The sequence below is a fragment of the Lycorma delicatula genome, chromosome 2 (assembly GCF_047948215.1).
Source record: "Lycorma delicatula isolate Av1 chromosome 2, ASM4794821v1, whole genome shotgun sequence".
Classification (NCBI taxonomy): Eukaryota; Metazoa; Arthropoda; class Insecta; order Hemiptera; family Fulgoridae; genus Lycorma; species Lycorma delicatula.
Genome location: NC_134456.1, coordinates 8,445,766 through 8,470,431, shown reverse-complemented (window position 1 = coordinate 8,470,431; position 24,666 = coordinate 8,445,766). Strand labels below are relative to the sequence as shown.

General features: G+C 32.4%; 1 protein-coding gene across 3 annotated transcripts in view; it reads left to right on the top strand.

Moving 5' to 3' along the window:
• Positions 1-24,666, top strand: part of LOC142320462 (breast cancer anti-estrogen resistance protein 3 homolog) — a 416,915-nt gene that overhangs the window by 375,487 nt on the left and 16,762 nt on the right. For all 3 annotated transcript variants that reach the window (XM_075358261.1, XM_075358262.1, XM_075358263.1), the window contains one exon: positions 23,060-23,305. In XM_075358261.1, the coding sequence (XP_075214376.1) occupies positions 23,060-23,305 (246 nt within the window). The remainder of the gene's footprint in view (positions 1-23,059; positions 23,306-24,666) is intronic.

Genomic DNA, 24,666 nt, shown 5'->3' with positions numbered 1-24,666 from the left:
GATTGGATGGACAGATTTGAATGAAATTTAGTGAGATGCTTTTGTGTATATGGGGCATTGATGGATTTAAGTGTAGTCAAAATCGGTTAAGGGAGATTTGGGCACCAAAAATCCCTTATTTAGAATTTTTCTCAAAGGACAGGATAATTCTTATACGTAATTTATCATATCTTCTGTAACTAAGATACTTTCTTATGTTTAAAATAAATATTTTTTTCTGTACATAATAATACTTTCCTAGGTCAGGAATAGGTAAATATGCTACTCCTCGGATGAAGAAAGGAATTGCCCAAGCATTTGCCTGAGTGGATTAGGGGAAACCATGGTAGTTTGAATACCATTAGAAAATACATAATTACTTATAAAATAAGAAATAGTTGTGTTAAAAAGTCTATATTAATTATTTTTTATGTTACAAACACGTAAAAAAATATTGTGATTAATAAATGAAGTTATTAAATATGAGAAATTGTTACAGATTAGACTGCAAACCAAAAGTCATTAACGAAAATTATTTAACCACATGTATATGGGGAGATCCTTTTTTAGGTGTATTTTGTTTTCTAAATTATTTATAGATTTGGGTTTAAGGTTCCCTTTAATATATTTTTCAAAAATATTTGATTTTTGTTTTAAAATTTGGCTTACGTTGAGATGATAGGCAGATTTTTTTAAATTAGGGCTATTTAAAATTCCATCTACAGAGGAATTTGTTTCTGTAAAATAATTTTTTTATTATACTTAAAAATTAATTGATGAAAAATTTTTTTTAGGTATTCGGTAATTTATTAAATATGGCAATAAAAGCCTAATAAGCTCGTTTCTCTATGTATCGTGTCGAGTTACACGAAAAGAGTTCTGTGTAGTTTGGCAGAGATGGACATTGCTATTTTATAATGATAATAAAAAAATGTTAAAACCACTCTTAAATTAAACGCACAAAAAGGTAAAAAATAATTTTAGGACGGGTATTTCAGAATGGATTTGACAACAAACTTTGACGGTGTTATGTAAGGTTATGTGAAAGTCATAGCTTTAAATAAAAAATTTGATGTTTCTGCCAATTTTTTTCTTTTTCTTGATGAATAGACTAAAGAATGGGAAGCTAATGTCAAAGTACAAATCTTTGCACTCCACTCTTTATGCCATTCATTACACATAACAAAAAATTTTTAATTTGAAGCAATGACTTTCACATAACCTTACATATCACCATCAAAGCTTGTTGTCAAATCCATTCTGAGATGCCGTCCTAAAATTATTTTTTACCTTTTAGTACGTTTAATTTAAGTGTGTTTTTTTTAAAAATTTACATATTTTTTTTTATTTTCGACGTTTTAGTGCATTTAAATTGGTCTTTAAAAAGGTTTTTTATATATATTTTTTTATTATCTGATTTTTATTCTTAATAAGTTTATACTTTACAGCTGCGCCTTTACACGTTTACACGTATTTAGCGAAAGATCGGATCGGTACGTTTTACGGTGGGTAAGTGCAATCAAAATATAAGGCTAAACGATTTAATTTCCGGATAACCAAGATCCGGTCGATCACCGATGCGTTAAACAGTTAGCGCTCGACCTGCTGATACATACTCTGTTTGAATCGTTAAAATCGGACGAACAGTTGCCGAGATATTACGGTGGTACTCTATCGCACTCCCACCCCAATTTTCGAACGGCGCTCCAGGGGCACTTGAAAATACTACATCCGACGGGTATCACTGGGAGCGTACGAGGTGTTTCTGGGGGTTGAACAATTTTTTCAGAGCGCTAGGACCGACCGTTTTTGAGATATTTGCGAATTTGTCCGAAAATTTGAATCCGGTTAAAAAGAACTAAATTTTTCCAAAACGTCGGTCACTTTTTTTTTTTTGTCTTCAGTCATTTGACTGGTTTGATGTAGCTCTCCAAGATTCCCTATCTAGTGCTAGTCGTTTCATTTCAGTATACCCTCTACATCCTACATCCCCAACAATTTGTTTTACATACTCCAAACGTGGCCTGCCTACACAATTTTTCCCTTCTACCTGTCCTTCCAATATTAAAGCGACTATTCCAGGATGCCTTAGTATGTGGCCTATAAGTCTGTCTCTTCTTTTAACTATATTTTTCCAAATGCTACTTTCTTCATCTATTTGCTGCAATACATCTTCATTTGTCGCTTTATCCGCCCATCTGATTTTTAACATTCTCCTATAGCACCACATTTCAAAAGCTTCTAATCTTTTCTTCTCAGATACTCCGATCGTCCAAGTTTCACTTCCATATAAAGCGACACTCCAAACATACACTTTCAAAAATCTTTTCCTGACATTTAAATTCATTTTTGATGTAAACAAATTATATTTCTTACTGAAGGCTCGTTTAGCTTGTGCTATTCGGCATTTTATATCGCTCCTGCTTCGTCCATCTTTAGTAATTTTACTTCCCAAATAACAAAATTCTTCTACCTCCATAATCTTTTCTCCTCCTATTTTCACATTCAGTGGTCCATCTTAGTTATTTCTACTACATTTCATTACTTTTGTTTTGTTCTTGTTTATTTTCACGCGATAGTTTTTGCGTAGGACTTCATCTAAGCCGTTCATTGTTTCTTCTAAATCCTTTTTACTCTCGGCTAGAATTACTATATCATCAGCAAATCGTAGCATCTTTATCTTTTCGCCTTGTACTGTTACTCCGAATCTAAATTGTTCTTTAACATCATTAACCGCTAGTTCCATGTAAAGATTAAAAAGTAACGGCGATAGGGAACATCCTTGTCGGACTCCCTTTCTTATTAGGGCTTCTTTCTTATGTTCTTCAATTGTTATTGTTGCTGTTTGGTTCCTGTACATGTTAGCAATTGTTCTTCTATCTCTGTATTTGAACCCTAATTTTTTTAAAATGCTGAACATTTTATTCCAGTCTACGTTATCGAAAGCCTTTTCTAGGTCTATAAACGCCAAGTATGTGGGTTTGTTTTTCTTTAATCTTCCTTCTACTATTAATCTGAGGCCTAAAATTGCTTCCCTTGTCCCTATACTTTTTCCTGAAACCAAATTGGTCTTCTCCTAACACTTCTTCCACTCTCCTCTCAATTCTTCTGTATAAAATTCTAGTTAAGATTTTTGATGCACGACTAGTTAAACTAATTGTTCTGTATTCTTCACATTTATCTGCCCCTGCTTTCTTTGGTATCATAACTATAACACTTTTTTTGAAGTCTGATGGAAATTCCCCATTTTCATAAATATTACACTCCAGTTTGTATAATCTATCAATCGCTTCCTCACCTGCACTGCGCAGTAATTCTACAGGTATTCCGTCTATTCCAGGAGCCTTTCTGCCATTTAAATCTTTTAATGCTCTCTTAAAAGCGTCGGTCACTACTGTACGGAATTTCTAGTGGCACTGTATACTCTAATATATATATATATATATCACTTGTTTTTAAAGTTTTAAAAACGCTATTAGTTAATAGCGTATTATCATTTAGCTCCAGGCGGTTGTTATAGTAGGCAGAGCCGTACGTTTTGGTAAAATTATGTATTTCAAACGTGTGCGAATTTTAGATCCAAATTTACCGAAACAGGCTCGTTTATCTTTCACTAAAAGAATATGCATGTAAACGAGGTTGCATAAGTTCAAGGGGCATTTTTTCACTTAGAAACTTGGGGCATATTAGCGGCTTGGAAATGTTGCTAAAATGTGTTGCCATCAGAAGGAAACCGGTATGCAAGATTTCAGAGCGAATGGATAAGCAGAAGTTGACTGGAATTTGACTTAAAGGTTCCGTATCATGAATCTTACATACATAGTCCAAGAGCGGGTTAATATAAGAGTGGTAAAAAGACATTCTTTTAGCAAAGGTTGCATATTCATTAATAACATAAGCACCACGTTAAGCTAACAGTTTCAATTAACTATGTACCGGCTTATATGATCTATATATATGGATGTTAAATGACAGCCCACTTTTTTTATCTTGAAGCTCATTCTGACTTTTTGGAGGAGCTTGAAGAGATGATGTTAAATCTTAGGTGCGAATGTACATGAGAATAATGAATATTTAATAATAATGACAAGTTTAGGGTTATGTTTGGGCGCTTCAAAACAAAATGTACGGTTTGATTTCATTGCAAACGATATCAGTTTGATCATCCCCAAAAAAATTTGTCGTGTAATAAAACACGCAGAAATTTTGCTTTACTCGCAGTATAATACTATTGTTACTAATTGGAATTAGAATTACAATTAGCAATGCTGAAATTATTAGTAGCTAATGAATGCTGAGATGGCTTCTGATGATGCCAGTGAGAGCATCATTAATATTCGACATTTACGAATGCAAAATTCAAACAACATTTGGTGCCATGAAGTTAATAATTTTATTAAGTAAAATAAAAATTGTGAATATTATTATTAAATATAACTTATTAATGATAATAAATAATCAAAAATTACATTAATAATAAAACATCAAAAATTAATTTAAATGTCAGGAAAAGATTTTTGAAAGTATATATTTGGAGTGTCGCTTTATATGGAAGTGAAAGTTGGACTATCGGAGTATCTGAGAAGAAAAGATTAGAAGCTTTTGAAATGCGGTGCTATAGGAGAATGTTAAAAATCAGACGGGTGGATAAAGCGACAAATGAAGAGGTATTGCGGCAAATAGATGAAGAAAGAAGCGTTTGGGAAAATATAGTTAAAAGAAGAGACAGACTTATAGGCCACATACTAAGGCATCCTGGAATAGTCGCTTTAATATTGGAAGGACAGGTAGAAGGGAAAAATTGTGTAGGCAGGCCACATTTGGAATATGTAAAACAAATTGTTAGGGATGTAGGATGTAGAGGGTATACTGAAATGAAACGACTAGCGCTAGATAGGGAATCTTAGAGAGCTGCATCAAACCAGTCAAATGACTGAAGACAAAAAAAAAAATTGATAATAATTATTATTAATTGTACATTTTTTTTTTAATAGTTTGACTGAGCGGAAGATGATTTAACTCTAAAAAGATCAAAATTACTCAAAAAATTGAATCCTGTGTAACCCTCTTGATGAAATCACGTTTTTTACTCAATTAATGAGATTTTGGCAAAGAAAAACATTCCTGTAATTCCTCAACCACCTTATTCACCTGACTTGAGTCCCTGCGACTTTTTCCTGTTTCCAACTTTACAAAAACACTTCAAAGAACACAATTTTGGAACAGTAGAAAACATTTAAAAAATTGTAACCGACTATCTGAAGGAAATCTCGGTTTCTGAGTTCTAACACTGTTATGACGAATGGGAAAACCGTTTGAAGCGTTGCGTGGCTTCCCAAGGGAATTATTTCGAAGGTGTAGAGTCTGTGTACTTATTTTCATCGGTTCCAGAGTTACAGCCAAGTAAAATTTTAATTAATGAAATATTTGAATCTTAGAAAGGGGAAGACACATCGGTTCGAATCAGACTTCATCTGCTTTTTTTTAACTTTTTTTTAAATTTATTGATTTATTAATAGTTATTAACCTCGGATTGTAAAAAATATGTGAATGTAATTTAATAGGCAGAATTGTAATTGGCGAAGTCATCTGGTGTCCACATCAGTTTTTTTTTTTTTAAACTTCCAAAGTCGTCTAAATTATTACTATACACAGTTGAATTTTTAATCTTAAAAATTAATATTTAAAAATATTGATATTTTTAACTACAGGTTCCTTTCAGCCCCTTGTTTTTTCGGGATTAAAAGTATATTTATTGGATAAATTATTTTCCTTTAATAAGTCATTCCGATTTAGTTCAGTTTTGTTATTCAACAAAACTAAAAAAATTATTGTTTACTGAAAGAAAGAAAAAACTCCCTTTTCCGATTAATCGAAAATCAAGCCAAATATTTGCGCCAGTTTTTTATATTTTTGGTCAAGGATTTTCTACATGAGGCAAAAACTGTTTAGAAATAATATTGAATGTCCGCCCTATCATTAAAATCCAATCGACTTTAAACTTGCTATTTTACGTAACTTAATAATTACTTTGGTCGTACTGAAACTCATTTTCTACGATGACTATACAAATTTAAGAAAAATTGAAAATAACGAAAATTACTCCTCCCTCTTTTTTAAGTTCCTCTAAAATATAATGTCATTACCATTTGTTGAAATTTTTTACCAGCTATTTTTTTAAGAATTTATGTTCAGTCAGTCCCTGAGGCATTACCCACCGGGTTGGTCTAGTGGTGAACGCGTCTTCCCAAATCAGCTGATTTGGAAGTCGAGAGTTCCAGCGTTCAAGTCCTAGTAAAGCCAGTTATTTTTACACGGATTTGAATACTAGATCGTGGATACCGCCGGTGTTCTTTGGTGGTTGGGTTTCAATTAACCACACATCTCAGGAATGGTCGAACTGAGAATGTACAAGACTACACTTCATTTACACTCATACATATCATCCTCATTCATCCTCTGAAGAATTATCTAAACGGTAGTTACCGGAGGCTAAACAGTAAAAAAAGAAGAAGTCCCTGAGGCATTAATTAAACAATTGCCAACACATTTGTATACATCTTAAGGAATTTGTAATTTAATTTTTTTTTAGGACTAAGAGAATCTTGAAACATCGACATTTTCAAACGGCCGAATATCCAAAATTCTGCTTCGATCGGTATACGTTCCCTTTGTACTAAACAATAGAGTTAGAAATCAACAATACCTGGAAAAGTCCAATTTATTTAATAAAAAAGATTATTTTTTAATTTAACGATGATTAATTATTTACAAATTACTAAAACGAATTTAGGTTCATATGATTCACCTTTTTATCATTCATTCATTCAAGAAATCACAGGATTAATCTATGGCAGTTTTAATGACATATTTTCCAAACTTTTTTTATTATTGTATAATTCAAGAAATATGTTAAAACTGCAGTGTGTATCATTCAAAAATTGAAAATCTCTTTGGTGTGGAATAGCTTAGTTAAAGGATTAATAAGTTAAATTAAAATTTTATACATATTTATATTGCGAGGTAATACCGTTGTACATTTACTCTTTTTAACATGATATTTTATATCATGACTCATATTAATAAACACTATTCTCGTTATTAGAATAACATTGACGGAAATCCCTAATAAGCGCTAAGTACACACTCAATAACAATAATTGTATACGTATCTATGTAACTTGTATATGAATACGTATCTATATGAAAATAAGACATCTTCGTTGTGTGTATGCCCTAATAACTCTAAAACTACTTAACCGATTTCGGTGAAAATTTCACGATTTATTATTATTTTTGTCCCAGGAGTGTTCCATAATATAATAATTTAATAACATAATATTTAATTACATAATTACTGTCTGAGGAAGTCGATATTGACAAACAGCGAACGATATGGGCAATGACAATAGATGTAGACGATATCTCTCGATATATACAACGATATTAAATTTAATAAAATAACTTTTAGGTTATTTATTTGTACGGTTTTAACGGTTATAATACTTCCTTGTACGAAGTATTATAATAAATAATTATTATAACCGCAAAGAATTTCGGTTTTCAGATTTCAACGGAAATATCCATTTTGACCATCTCTTAATTCATTTTGGTAATTTCGGCGTGACATCTGTACGTACGCAAGTATGTATGTAGCATAACTCAAAAACATCAGCCGTAGAATGTTGAAATATTGAATTTAGGACTGTTGTAACACTTAGTTGTGCACCTCCCCTTTTGATTGCAATCGACTGGATCAAAAATGTCCAAAAAAAGCCCAAAATCCATTTTTTTGGGGATTTTGGGCTTTTTTGGGCTTTTCCTTAACTGCTTTAATAAGCCCTCATTGAGATCTTTTCAACGATATTCATGATTGGTACTTACTTTCATTGGTTCCAGAGTTATAGCCAACTAAAATTTTAATTAATGGAATATTTGGTCTTACCAGGGGAAGGCACATCGGTTTGAATCCGACTTCATCTCCTTTTTTTTATTTTATTTTTTAATTTAAATATATTGATTTATTAATAATTATTAACCTCTCTGATTGGAAAAAAAGTTTTACAGTAATTTTAATTCAATAACATTAAAAAAAAGAAAAAATATCAGAAGTTATTAATGAAATAAAATTTTATGTACTTTTAAAAATATGTATATGTAATTTAATAGGCGTACAAGGAAGTCATGTGGTATCCACAACAATTTTGTTTAATGGTTTATATAGTAGTGTGAGATAAGTGATGTTTGAACTTTGCTAAACGTTCTGGCAATAGCGAAGCATTGCCGGGTACACTAGTCTGTAATAGTAAAGAAAAATAATTATTAAACAGACATAAACATACTGTTTATTTCTTCTTTATAATAGGATGATTCTTTATAATTTTTAATAGGATGATTTAAATTACTGGTATTTTAATAACGTACGTGGATTGTGTTTTTTATTCATTTACTTATTTGTTAATTTATTTTTTATTATAATTTGTAATACATACTTTGTTTCCTAACTATTACAAAAAAAAATAATAATAATAATAATTAATAAATAAAATAAAAAACAATTCTACCGATGAAGAAATTAACTGATACTCCAAATATTGGTAAATAACCCACCGTGTTGCGTGTTGGCATAGCGGTGAACTCTTCATCGCAAATCAGCAGATTTCGAAGTCCAGAGTTCTAAGGTTCAAATCCTAGTAAAAGCAGTTACTTATACGGATTTGAATAATATATCGTGGATACCGGAGTTCTTTGGTGGTTGGGTTACGATTAACCACACACCTCAGGAACGGTCCACCTGAGCCTATGCAAGACTACACTTCATTTACATTCATATATATCATCCTCTGAAGTAATACCTTACGGTGGTTTTGGAGGTTAAACACAAAAAGGAAAGGAAGGAAAAAAGATATTGGTAAATGTCGGCCTCCGTGACGCGAATGGTAGCGTCTCGACATTTCAGCCGGAGGCCCGGCCAGGAATGCCATTTTCGCATGCTATGTAACTGTAATGCTATATACTGAAATGAAACGACTAGCACTAGATAGGGAATCTTGGAGAGCTGCATCAAACCAGTCAAATGACTGAAGTCAAAAAAAAAAAATGTAACTGTGGTTCCGGAGGCTATAAAAAAAATTGTTAAATGATAAAAGTTTGAGTGGCTCTTTGACTTAAAAATCTTTGTTGCCGAATTCTGTAAACGTTTCTTTGTTTATTTTGTTTAATTGATCAGGAATTGTTTATGTTGCCATAAAAAATCTTTCTTTTTTTGTACATTTTCTATTGTAAATTTTTTTATAATTTTGATAAAATTCTGGTCGTGGGAAAAAATGAAAGGGAATACAAAATCACTAAGGATTATGGAAAATTTTAACCATTATAATTTTACCGTAGCAAAATCTATCAATTATCACTGTAAATAAACCTTTTTGAAGAAAAATAATCATACAATTTTATAATTCTAATTTAGTTTTAATTTATCTGTTACGTGTTATAAATAGGTAAACGATTTTATTTCTGATCTGAAATATAAACCTCTTCTAAAAAAATATACATTGACAGTAAGCTCTATAGCTTACTATGTATGGTTAGGAGAAAAGTGGTTTCCTTTGATTCTTCACTGAGCCTTAATGTACTGTTTTACGTAATTATCCTAAGCACACCGAAATGCAGAAGATAATCAGACCTACAAATGAAATTTTATCTCTCTCCTCAATAGGAATTAGTATACATCATCGAAACTTTTTTATTAAGGCAAATAATCAAGAATTAAGCTTATTTATACTTTAGGGGTTTTGCATACTTCAGAATCGCAAGAAATAATTAAGTAACTGCTACGGTCATTAGCCCAAATGGAAATTTTTAGCATTTGAAACGTGCCTTGCCTAACCGGGATTCGAATCCGGGACCGCCGGATGACCGCCACGAAGATCAGCTCAACTAATGTTATTATATGCAAAGAAAGAGGAAAACACTTATAATTTACAATTTTTAAATTATTTTTCGTTTAAAGGCGTTATCAGCTTCGGAAATACTTTAAACTTTAATCATAGCTCCAACAAGTTAATAATATATTTGTCGTACAGTTTCATTTTATTGACAAAAATTTTTTTAGTTTTCTTAATCAGCGTCAGGATAGAATTTGTTCACAACTTTTAATAAAATAGGGAAAATTTTTTTTTAATTTATTTAATACGTTTTATCTCCATCATCCTAAATATTACATCAGATATTTCCTTTAATATATTATTTTCTGCATAAAATCGAATGTGATAATCTGTAAAAACATTTTAATGATTACATTCAAAATTATTTTTATTTATTTAACTCTACTCGTGTAAATGGTTCGAATATTACTGTTTTGTTGAGTACACGGCGTTAATGGTAGTAATATCTAACGAAGGAATGAGAGAGAATATTTTTTTTAAAATAAAATTAAAGAAGGAAAAGATTATTCCTTTCTAAAAGAAAAGGTATCTTTCAAGTTTTTAAATATTTATATTTTGATTTTTTTTTTGTTTTTTTTTTTTAAATGTTTTCTGTAAGAAAAATTCAGGGTTGTGATTTTCTATAAAATTCAGTCTCTCCGTCTTTTCTTCAAAAGACTATAAAACCGAGCGACATTTTTTACTTAATGCGTATATTTGGAACCTCATTTTCAGAAGATTTGGCGCCCTGCAATTTTCATTTTTTTTCGCAATTAAAGAAGGATGCTACCTTTGTACACGGATGCTGAACTGAAGGATGCAGTGAGATCCTGAATCAAGGAAAGACTGCCAGCATTCTTAATTAACGGAATGAAACAACTGGTTCATTGTTATTAGAAATGTGTGGTTGAAAATGGTAACTACGTGGAAAAATAAAGAAGTTTTTGTTGCAAATAAATGTTTTTTTTTTTTTTATGTTGCACTTGTTTCATTTAACTATCTATTTTTATTTTGGATTTATGAGCGACTATCTATTATATTTTAGTCCCCCGTCATAATTTCTAGCTTTTATAAACGGGTAGGATTAAATTTCAAGCACTTTATATACATATTCTTTTATGTCATATCTTTTTTTAAATTACTACTTAGTTTAAAAAAAAAAAAATTGTTTATATGAGAACTGTCAAATGTTACTGACGAATCTTTATGGTAGGAAGATTTTAATTGGTTTTATTTATTTACTGTCATTCTAGTTTGTTATGTTTGCACTGAATTATAAAAAGTAAAATTGTATAAGCAAATTATAAATTGACAGATGGTAGTGCTTGGCTCAGCACGTCCGTTGAACGTAAAAGTAGCCAATCAGGTTTTACATAGCCGACTTTAATTTAAAAATTTATATACTTGACCCTTTTACTTTTTTTTTTTTATTGTAGAATCTACAAGTTGTATTACTATTTAGGTTGCACTGTAAAGATCCGGATTTATTATTTGGGTTAGCTAAATATGTCATTTTTTTATTAACAGTAATTTTGTTTGTTTTGAGTGTTAAATTGCTTTTGTCTTTTATACATACTATTTATCTCTGTTGTAAGATAATCGTAAATTCTCAAAAATTAAATTTTTCATGTAAATTTTTTCTTCAAAATAAAGTTAAAAATATCTTATGTACGTATACGTTCAAAATTTTGTGGCAGGTTTTGTTTTTTGTCCCGTTTGCAACAGCATCACGCGAGAGCCAACCGACCGATTGCTTTCATATTTTCAGGATACGTTTGTATTATCCCGGGGAAGATTTTAAGTTTTAGATCCAGGTCCTAACTCTCTTGGGGATTAAGATATTAAAAATATTTATTAAAGAAAGAAAAAGTAATCCTTTTACTTCATTAAATTTGTCACCTTCGCGATAGAAATGTGATTAAGTAAAATGACTTAATTTTTTTTCTTTAAGAAATATCTGTAAAATATTTAAGAATATTAATTATTTTACAGATATTACCAAAATCACGATACAATTAAAGAATTTACCAATTCTTATTATCAATTATCCTCAACCATGAGGATAATGAAGGCGTCGGGGATTCAGGTGGCGTAGTTCCCTGGCTAGACGGTCGGACGGCCGAAGCGAGCCTTGACCGTCTTGTTACTAAATAAAAATGAAAATATTTATATCATACAGTAAAACAATGTTAACTATTAAAAACATCATTTTTTTACTTTTGATCGACTTTCAAATGTAAAGTGCCATTTGTTCACAAAAGAAGACTGAGAATTCCAGCTAATAATAAGTATTTTAATAAATCTAACACTAATCAAGATGTGAAATATTAAAAAATTGATGTGGCCAAAATTTTGAAAATTTTGAATGTGTTTGTATCACAATTTTTACTTTCCTGCCTATATAAACTTTCTTTCTTTCTTTTCCCTTTCTTTCTTTCCTGTTTAGCCTCCGGTAACTACCGTTTAGATAATTCTTCAGAGGATGAATGAGGATGGTATGTATGAGTGTAAGTGATGTGTAGTCTTGTACATTCTCAGTTCGACCTTTCCTGAGATGTGTGGTTAATTGAAACCCAACCACCAAAGAACACCGGTATCCACGATCTAGTATTCAAATCCGTGTAAAAATAACTGGCTTTACTAGGATTTGAACGCTGGAACTCTCGACTTCCAAACTATATAAACTAAAATCTTAAGAAACGATTTGAAATATTGTAATGAAATTTTATGCACGTGTACCCAACAGAATCTACAATATAGATAAGTTTGATTTTTTTTTTCTTTTTTTGTTTGTTAGAGACAAGGTTTGTGTAAACATTACAACAAATATTATAACAACGATTCCTTACTTTGATTTTGAGATATAAATCTTTGTTTAAAGAACACAAAATGACTGAAGGAAAACAAAAAAGAAATATTATTTTTTTCATAAAATTTTTTTGTACCTTTTGGTGCAGAATCTGAAAATGAATTGCCTGACACAGTTCTTTGTTACATTCTATGCGTTATAACAATCGACCAAACAGAAGTAGAACGTTTTAAGGACTTTTTTCATTATTTCTTAAACTGAGAAAATTTATTTTAATTTTATTGTATTAAGAACGTATTTATTTTTGTAAGTATAAGTTAATGAAAATTTCACGATGATATCATCGTGAAATTTTCACCTCAGAATTTACAAAGAACTAAAATATATATTTTAGTTCTTTGTAAATTCTGAGGTAAAGAATTGAAATATAGTACGTGTAGTTGATGTCTGTTTCGGATGGTATAGAAAAGGGATGAAATCGGAGGGATTGTGGGGGGTTGGACTGACTACCCGATGTCTGCTTTGTGGTATTGATCGAGGGGGAACTTAACTCGGTGTTAACTTGTACATGCAATACTACTGTAGTCAGTACATAGTGCTGATAGACTATAACTTATTGTCGACAATAAAATCTGTTCCTGTGCTCATCTCTTTTTTCATAATTCGTTTGTTTTCATCATCATCAAATATTTTATGTGAAAATTAAATAAATATTGGGCCAAAATTTGATAATTAATTAATTTTTTTTTAATATAACACCGCTTAGCGATGTAGATTACGGGTAGGATCTCAACCTTTCATTTGGAAGGTACCTGGTTCAAATTACGGTCATCATGGCGGTTTCCATACGCTACAGAATTACCACACCATATTCCTTCGGACAAAATAAATAACTTCGTGAATTTTTTTTTGAATTTACAAACTGTTTCAATGTGAGAATTTTGATAAAATTAACTATGGCGAAGTGTGAAAATTTAACACATTTTTTCTTTTTGTTTTTCTTTATTTAATAATTTGTTTAAATTTACATTCAACTACTTTCCGTTACATATATATATATATATATATATGTGTGTGTGTGTGTGTGTGTGTGTGTGTGTGTGTGTGTGTGTGTGTGTGTGTGTATTTTTTACGGGGGTTTTACGTAGGAAAAGGTAAAAAAATCTACTCGCAGATACCACAACTCGCCCGTATGTGGTTATGTCGGGTTCCAACAAAACTGTGATCAAGCCAGGACCGACTAAAAAATTCCTCCTTTCAGCGTCATGCCAATCACTCGGAAAATGTCGCCCCGCCGCGTCATCAAACGTCAGGAGAAGAGAAGCCAAGCCCTGGCACAATGAAACCACAATGATCTCCAACCATGGCGACCAGGAAACCCGCTACCCAGACGCAAACAAAACAAGACTAAAGAGCGTAGATGCCTTAGCCGCTAGATTTGACCAAGCCTTTATTTCATGACAGAGGCGCCTCACGCAGCTTAGTATAGGCTTAAAAGCCTGTTTCCCGAAAGAATGACGACCAGTAAGGCTCGACTGCAGTCGAACATTACTTGCTCCACTCACACTTGCACACCCACCCGTACCGTGGTTGTCTTCTGTCCGAGTTCTGTGGAGTACCGACAGCATCTTCGACAGAGGCGATCCTGTAGGAGCCCCCCCCCCCCCATGCCTCAGCTGTCGACCGTTCGCCTCCCTCAAACGCTCCTACGAATCTTCCTCATACAGAGACACGTCCATACCGGTCTTCTTCAGTCAACTTCACTTTTAGAATGTTGTAACGCATCTTGGATACAGCATTCCAACCGGACTCTGGGAGGAGCATCCGCCCCATAATGCATATCCGTTATATTAATAATAGAGTTGTGGTGACTCTTATATATAACTTATATTAACTAATAACTTAATATCGATCTTACCAATATATCTCGTAAATATCATATAAATACATGGATCGGTTCTTTTAATCGATAAAGATTTGTTGGTTTTCAGTTTTAATCCGAACTGCTTTTCCATAAAATTAATGAATTGCTGATTTTTTTATTTATTTTATTTTTTATTTTTTTTTTACAAATTAATAATTTCTGCAATTTTTGGTGTAAAAGCCAACAATTAACGCACCTCGAAAAATCTAGTATTTTAAAATTTATTCTGAGTTAACAAGTTGAGAAGATAATTGACTATTGTTGAGGAATGTTGATTACTGCTGATTCTAATTTTCAGCTACGATTAATAAAGCGAGCGCTGTTAAAGTTTTCTTGCTATTAAAATACATGGAGAACCGAAAGTTTTTTGTGGATACGAAAAAGAACGAGTTTCTATCGTAACATTCGTTTATCCTATTTATATAATAGGTAAATATTGGACACATTTATTTTAAATTCAATTAGAATTAAATTCGCCTTATATCAAACTTAAATAATAGAAATGTAATAAATCGCGTTTTTTAATTCATATTTCTTTCACTCGGTATTAGTAACTTTGAAATTTAGTCAGATCTTACATATTTACATAGTAATTTTTGACCGAACGAAAGTAAGTGAATATTTATGGAATTAGATTTCGGCATCGAACCAAATTTCATTCCATTATTGATGGATACATATTATAAGAAAATTAAATTTAGAGAAACGTCCCAAGTTTTAATTTTGTTTTTGTTTCATTACAATCGAACAATTCAGTCAAGAGATATTATAGATTGAAACTGTTCGGCGGCAATTGTTTTTAGGCCCTTTTTCAAACTCCCCCTCTTCACAGCCCCGAGGGGAATTTTGTTGGGATTTTAGACATTTTTAGGATTCTTGATTCTTAAATATCTCTACCTAGTTTAAAGTTTCTTGGTTGCATGGAAGTTTTGCTAAAATCTTTTTTCTTAAATTTGATTCCGCTGTTTTGGATGTTTTTTAAATGCAATGTTCTCCTAATATCATATTCTATGTTGTGGAATATTGGATTATTATAAATTATTTATGCCCAAATTCCAGAAAAAAATAATACATAATATATCAACTCCGTACCGTTCCTTGCTACCGGAATATAATACAAGTATTTCGCTCCTTTACGGCACCATAAGATACGGGACGTATTTCACAATGGGTGATATATACGATTCTTCCAGATTACATCGAAATTAAAAGCTGCTGTTTATCCATTTAATTACGCATAGGTTTTGATATAAATCCCATACTATATTTTGAATAGATTCCCGGAATCGAATTAATGTAATGTGGGTACGCATAATACAAAGAGCGTGTTAACACATACTCACAGATGAATGGAGTCTTCTTTTTAATAAAAAAAATTATTTTTTATCTATCGTCTGGATTATCAAACTTTTATTCACTAGAATAAATTTTTATTACGATTAAAAATTGATTGTATATGGAAATACATTCATTACTAGTTAATATATTTGTATTACCATTCCTTAATTTTTTCTTCTTTATAATCAACCAGCCGACCCGTCTAGCCAGATCCTGGACCTTCGGGGCTCAGGTCGGCCCAGGCGAATCCCGGAGCCAACTCAGGAACTCCTTGGGGTCTCAAGGGGCCAAGGGACCTACTCCATGGCTGGAGAGCTCGCTTCGCTCGCCATTCCCAATTTGCCAGGGAAACCGGCGCCCTGACACCCGCAGAGCTTGCTTCGGTCGCCATTCCCACATACCCAGGGGGCTCCACTTCCTGGATCTCCGCACTATACTTTATCCTCACGATTCTGAGAATAATACTGATAAATAATAATTAAAGTATTCAGTATTTATAGAAACCTGAAAAAGAAACTAAATTATAAAAGATAGAATAATAACAACTAAGGTAACTAAAGTACACACACCTTTGGCGACGAAAAGTTCGTAACTTATTTCTTTGCCATGAAGGCAGAAATATAATTACATAAAAATGATTAATCTATTTTTTCCTTAATGAATATTTTAATTCACAAATTTACCATCCTTGGGGGGCGAAAAAATTGTGAATATTTTTAATATCTTTACTTTCAAGGGAGCTAGAGCCTCAGTCGATTGTTAAAAACCTTCCCTGGGATAACATAAATGTATCCTGCAAATTTGACAGTAATCGGTCGGTTGGTTCTCGCGTCATGGGATAATGGAATGGAATGGAATGCAAAGTTGGCAGGAGTCTATTACTCCCTACTTTATCGCAGAACCTGGACAGAGTCCCTTGCTGCTGGATCATTCTAATCGGGCTTGTTTTTTTTAAAAGGTTATTTTTAATCTCGGATCTAATTTTTCAATTTTTGTATATTATTATTATAGTGAATTTAAGACGGATTTAATTGCATTCCAATCCGTTGTTGAACCAGCGTTATCGAACCCATTTCATGGGCCGACCGCGGAAGGCTAAGCTTATAAAGCCTGTCCTCCCGACGTAATTCCCCTTCAGACCGTCCACTGAAGTCCTTTCGGTGCTAACTCTTTAATAGGCTAGCAGGAATACGCCACAACGGGGCACTAGCTGTAAGGAGGGAGCAATGCGTCCCCTTTTCCGGAGGAGTCGCAATTGCTGGGTTATTTTATCTTATTGTAAGTTTTGAAAAGGAGAGGATGTTTAGAAGCTCTTCATCCGCTTCTAGTATGGCTGCCCTTCAGGACGCATCTCTGCTGGGCTCTGTTCCGGACTCCAGTCCGTGATGTTGAGGCGAGTGGCTGGTCTTCCTTCTTCTTCATCTTCATCTTCTCCCTCTTCTTCTCCCGAAGACCTCTTCGTTCTTCTTTGGCCTGCAGCATGGGATAACAAACACAAACTTTATATATATATCTCCGAATAAGCAAATATACCCCTCTCCGTATATATGTATATACCTGTCCAAATAACCGTGATAGAGAGTCGTCTACCTGATGCATGCAAAAGTTAGCCGTCAACCTACTAACAAACACCCCGTTTGAATATTGAAAATCGGACGATTTTTTTGCAGAGATATTATATGAATACTCCATTGCATCTCCCAAAACAGCGTCCCGGGGTGAAACTAAATAATGCCCGTTTATTACCAGTTGATGGTGATGATTGGTTTAGCCTCCCACGGGGTGCTCGCATACCTCACCACTCTAGCCTCACACGCAGTACCCACGGAAAGCCCATTATTGCTAAATAGAATTTTTTTTAATTTATTTAATATTCTATTTAACGTAAATTTAATTTTATTATTTTTGTAGTATTATTCATTGGAGTGATTCAAATCTTTCAGTTTAAACCAATCTCACACAGCGATAGAACTAACAGTTCTTTAATTCAATTCATTGAAGTTTGTGCTTCAACCTGAAAATCTTCACTATTACCTATATATTTTTTTCGAGATGAAATGTATTGTGAAAACCTTCTCGATTTTGCCAAGGAACGTGGGTAAAAATTTGGTCGCCATTGATTAAGTATTTTTTTTGTTTATCTCGAACAAACAAAAACCCGCTTCCTCTTTATTTAATAGTATAAATACACTAAATAGGATTGGACCGCATCATTTGAGAAAACGAAATATCGTTTCGCGTAGAAAATCTTCTAGTAATGGAAATATAAGAAAGAGTGAGAATGCAAACCAACAAAAAAATAGAAGAAAAATTTCTTTCGGCACGCCGGAAGGGGGAGGAAGATTTAACTGGTGCTAAGTAGGGGATAAAAAATATTTCCTCTTTAAAATTAAGGAAAACTTCAAATTACTCAATACAACAACGGTTGCATGTGAAAAATGTTTCACATATTTAGCATGCGACAAGCCCTATATTACAATACCAACAATATTTTGGTATTCCCTTGCCGTAAGGGTTGGTCATATGAAAAATTGTTTCAGACAAAAGTTGTACGTAATGTTTAGAAGACTAACGACCACTTTAAACCGATTCGATACTTTGTCTTTTAAGGGAGATAGTATGAATTTTCTTTTGTCTTCGAAACCCCAATTTTCGCATCCCCTGGGCCAACGGTTGGTGATATCGAAAAACTTTACTTATATAAGTTTTAGGCCCTTATCCAAAGAATAGTTTCAAAGAATAGTAGGAACTAAACAAATTCGATATTTTACTTAATAAGAAAGTTATAGCGACATTTTGTTTTGTAGAAAAAGTTTCTCTTTTCCACCCTCATGGTCCGATTTTACCCATTAACGAACTCGAACGAGATTTATATTTTAAATTATATATTACGTCTCAATTTGAAAGTCATTGGCGCAAAATTACAATTATCGTGTCCACAAGAAAGTGAAAAAAAAAAAATATATATATATATATAAATGTATATATAAACTTTTGAACTGACGGTGGTTTTGGTGTCTGGGGGATGTGAAACGCGAAGATATGTCGAAATAATCCGGAAGTCGAATCATGGTACCCATTTCATTAGGTAGCTTTCTTATTAAATCTACCTAAAAGTCTTTTTATTACATTTGAAATAAATTGTTAGAAACATATATTTTTAATGGTTCGATATTTTATTAAAAATGGAAGCCGTGGCATAATAAAGCGCTTTCTTGTAAGCTAAAATGTTATGTTAAGTTTAACGAAAAGAGTTATGTTGTTTGGTTAGATAATGGTGAATATTGTTATTTAAAAAAAATAAGTAACTATTTTTTTTTTTTTTTTTTGGCATAGATTGTACATCCATAAATGTAGACACAAGTTTAATATTTTTGCATTTTTAATAAAGGTTTACAGATATTTTATCACTATTAGAATTTTTATTCTAGTTCGTGTATTTTTATTTGTAAAGCTTCCTTTACTGCAGTATGATATTTCAGCAGCATGTATTTGCAGGTATTTTTTCATAATTGCTTTTAGGAAGGAGGTGCGCTTGTAGCATGGGGATGCTCATTACATAGATATTATACAACGTACGGTTTTTGAAATAACGTATTTTGTTGACAGTTGTATTCAATTACAATAATATGGCGCCCTATTAATGTTTATAACGTCCTTTGTAAGTTTTACTTAAATATATTCACGAAGGGGGGTGTGGGGAAGTTGAATTCAATCGCTTCTACTCTTGTACCTCTTATTTTTGAATGGGCTCTTTTATTTGAGAACAATTGAAGCGCTGTTCATTACTTGTACAAGAGCTACCAAATGACGTGCACAATTACCTACAAACCCCTTTATACGAACATTCATCCATACGTATATATACATTCATATTTATGATTACAAATTACGAGTTAGATACGTCATCACACATATGTAACCATTTCATATGTTGAATTTAATAAACGTGTTCATTTACGTTTTAATATTTAAAAATTAACTTGCTTTAAATCTTTTCCCCGTTTAAATGTAATAGTAGGTATTTAATTTTTAAACCAATTTTTATCATAATTTTTCTTTATATAAATCGTCATATGATTTATAAAAGAAAAGTGCTACTGCAATACCGTACAGCGCAATTAAATTAAACGCGAATAACAACAAACATAATTAACTTAATAATATTCGGTGTTATATAACATTTTAGTACGTCATGACTTTGTAACGTTAATAATTATCACTATTCCTATTTCGTTTTGTGACCGCCCCATAATAATGATAGGTTGATTATTAAACTGATAATTTATTGGTTTATAAAAGTTAATGTAATTTCAGGGCAGTCGAATAGTATTAGCCGTAAGAATAAGCTTTTTTTTTTCTTTACGCTTGTTTCAAGTTAATGTGGGATGCGTTATAGTTCTGGTATTGTATTACTCCAGTGGTTTCCAAACTGTCCGCCCCGGGGAGCCACGGCCTCTTCACAGGGGCGCCGCGAAATATTGTAAGAGCTTCATAATTAATTGAAGCAAGACATTTATAATTATTAATTTAACGTTAATAAAGTAAAAAAAAAGTAATGAAGATACTCGAGTTTTATTTATTTTTTATCTCTCGCTTACAAGTAGTCGTACTTTTACTTAGGGTAGGGCGCCATGGAAAAAGTTTAATTGAAAAAGGGCGCCGTGACTCGGAAAAGTTTGAGAATCATTGTATTACTCAATCTTTTTCCTACCTACATTGCAATCTGTTCAACTAGTGAACGATAAGTTCACCCCCCCCCCCCCGAAAAATTTTAATGAAAATCACTAATCTGTGAAACCTCATGCTTTTAATTATTATTTCGATCAGATTTATTTTTATTGTAGCTTTTTAAATTATTTAATAAGGATTTTACTAAATAATAGGTTGGAGTATTTGTTTCAGAAACGATTTGTCGTATATGATTATTTGTGTTATATATGTTGAAGAAGACAATGCAATTTCTCATGTCTTGATCGGAAATGCTTTTTTCCTTTTTCCTACAGAGTACGTTGCAATCTGTCCAACTAGTGAACCCCTCCCACGGACAATCAGAGGAGGATGATATGTATTACATGTAAATGAACACCTCATTGACGTGTTAATATTTAAAAACTAAATTGCTTTAAATCTTTTCCTGGTTAATTAGAGTAGTAGGTATTTAATCTTTAAACCTCTTTTTATCACAATTTTTCTTTATATAAATTAAATTAAATGGATTTTTAGCCATTATTCTTATCTGAAATTCCATCAAATGTTGGTCACTTGCAACATCTGTTTCCTTCCGTCTTGGCCCGATCAATACTCAGAGATCCTCTAAATTTCCTACTGATTTAATATGTTCAATCAGGTTTTTGACCAAGAGTACCTACACCGGTCTTGTACAGATTCAGGCCGATCATTCCTGAAACGTGTGATAATTAAACTCCAACCGCCAAAGTACATCGGTATTCACTGTCTTGTATTCAAATCCGTATAAAAGCTTCTAACTTTTACTAGGATTTAAACCTCAGAACCTAAGACTTCAAAAATCAGCTGTTAAATAACTGATTTGCGACGACGAGTAAACCACTAGACCAGCCCGGTGGGAAAGAATTAATGTTTAGGAATTATTCTGATTGCTAATTACAATGATTAGCAATTGCTAATAATTTGTAATTATCGACGCATAATTTACAATATAATTGGTTTATTGATAAAACGAGAAAGAAGTGGTTTACTTGTATTCATTTTTATATCGTCTCATATCTACGAGTATGTATTACTTTTATTAGCCTTTATAGTGCAGGCTCCACAGAAAGATGGGATAAAACTAAATTTCTTCTCTATGGAGAATAAATTCTATAACGCTCTGTAACAGTAGGTAAATCTTGATTTTTTCATTTGATAGTAATCAGCTGTTATATTTAATTACAATTCAGTTGTTTAATTCATTTTTATATCTGTATTGAGAACCTTTGGGCTTAAGCGTACAAAACAAGGCAACGTCCGTGGCTAAGGAGGTAGCGTATCGGCATTTCTTGCGGAGGTCCCTGGTTCGAATCCCGGTCAGGCATGGCATTTTTCCATATGCCACAAATTTCCACGGGACTAATGACGATATCTATTGATGCCCGCTGCTTCATAAAAAAAAAAATAAAAAACAAAATAAATTCACAAGACTAGAACACTGCTAACACTCTAGTTCGTTTCTCTGCATCAATTCATTTTTTAACTAGCAGAAAAAATTTCTTAACTTTTTTTTTTAGAAAAAAGCTTATCTTATTTTAGGATTTACCTTATTTTAGGATGTTCCACAAACATTTTTTATTTCTTGTACGAAGTATTGTGATCGCGAAAAATTTCAGTTTTCAGATTTCAACGAAATATTCATTTTGACCGTCCTTGAATCCATTTTGAATAGTTTCGGCGTGATGTACGTACGTACGTATCTCGCATAACTCAAAAACGATTAGCCGTAGAATGTGGACATTTTGAGAGAAATGTTTGAAATTCATAGAAATGTTTGAATTTTCAGAGGTGTAGACAAATAAAATTTTAATTAATGAAATATTTGGGGGATCAGGAAGGCACATCCGACTTCATCTCTTTTTTTTAATTTAAATATATTGAGTTTTTATTAATTATGAACCTCTGATTGTAAAAAAAAAAATTATAATTAATAATCCAGTATCAACAATAAAAAAAATACATACGAAAAAATATCAGAAGTTATTAATGAAATAAAATTTTATGTACGCTTTTCATTTAAAAAAAGAGTGTGTATGTAATTTAATAGGCATACAAGGAAGTCATGTGGTGTCCACATCAGATTTTTTTAATTATAAGTGAGTGAACCTTCTATTCGTGCAGTGGTATAAATCTTGTTAGACTTAAACGTAAATTTTTCATGATTTTTTTAAATTTGATTTAAATGAATTTCACAGAATTTAAAGTTAAAAAAAAATATATATATTATTGGTTTATGTATAAATAATAGTTATAACGTTAAACTTAGAAAATTAAGATCTGAATTATTTATTTATTTTTTAGAATTTTATAATAAGATGAAGAAAGTGAAATTAATTATGATTTATGTATTTTCAGGAAGCGACGCCCGATCCGAGCGCGGACCCGGTGCAGCTGAAAAAGGCATTGGAGTGGGAACTGAGTTTGGATGGGCGCGACCTTCGCTCGCACGCTTGGTACCATGGTTCTATTCCGCGTACGAGGGCAGAAGAAATCCTCACTGAAAATGGCGATTTTCTCGTGAGAGACTGTGCTTCCCAGCCGGGCAACTACGTCCTCAGTTGCCGTAGCAAAGGGCAAGGCCTACATTTTGTAATTAACAAGGTCAGCAACAAATATAATTTAAAATTAGTTCTTTTAAATGATATGACGTCTATTATTTTACCAGTAATACAACCCAGTTCTATTACTGGTAAAACAGAATATACAGGAGTTAATTGCTCTTTTTTCTCCTTTCTTTCCTTCAAGTCAGTTATTGAGATGCAACAAATCTGTTCATTTTCCGGGAAACAGATTGTAGATATTTGAGTTAAAAAGAAAAAAGGATTTTATCTTTTGTCCGTAAACTTGGTCGATTGGTTTTTGTTAGTTAAATGGTGGCGGCTTGTATCTAAAATTAGTGGAGGGTGCTGCTCCAGAAACTTTTTTTCTTGGCTTTTTCAAGGTCAAGGTTTAAGTTTTCTGTAAAATAAAAGAACCAGAAGAAATGAATCAAATAGAGTAGCTGGGGGAAGCAGCATAATAATCTACACTTTATCACATTCAAGAATATGGTACACAGTTTTTAAGCACATTGTGCTTAAAAACTGTATTTGGTTTAACCGAGTAAATAATAAAATGTCAATACAGATGATATTTTTTAATATTATTAGATAATAACTTAATAAAATGCCCGTTTAAAAACACTACATTCCAATAGTTCTTAATTAAAATTTCTATGTACACAGAAATAAATACATAATTAGTTTTTACTAATTACCTTCTCTTTTGCCCTTCCAGCATGTTTTTGGACAGATTTGACAATTAAAGAGACCTTGCTTTCCGCCATCTTTCAATCACTATTGAAAAAAAACAACTAAACCACTTTCATATTCCTTCCAACAACTAAACTATAAAAAGGAATGAACCAGGAATGTTCCATACACATACGCAGTAAAATAAATTACCTTCCACCAGCACACCAGGGTCGGCACTGCGGGAGCGGCAGTGTTCTCCCCTTGGAGCCTTTTGTGCAGCTTCCTATGTGCACATGCACACAACAGCCAACACCACATCGTTGGAACTGAAGTGGACAGTTCCATACAAAGATTTTTGTATCTTTTTCGTAAACTGGAGATGGCTGCTGACATTAAGCTTAAGGATTATATATTGTACAAGAATAAAGAATGAACTAAAGAAAAAAGGACTCGTATTAAATGTTATCGATAATATCAAGTGGAAATAGGGGTTGCCGCAGTTCCACAGTGTTTATACGCAAGTCGCCACTGGTTAAGACAAAGTAGGGGTTCATGTATAAGATTCTGACTGAGAAAAATTATCTACAAAGTAAAAATTAATATTCTAATTCTACAGAGGTAATTTGCTAGTTGCTGGTGAATTTTTCTGTAACGCACTGATTGTTCTGTGCTATTTAAATATTTTGTGTTTCATTAAGAAAAATAAATAAGAGATTATCTAGTTGATTT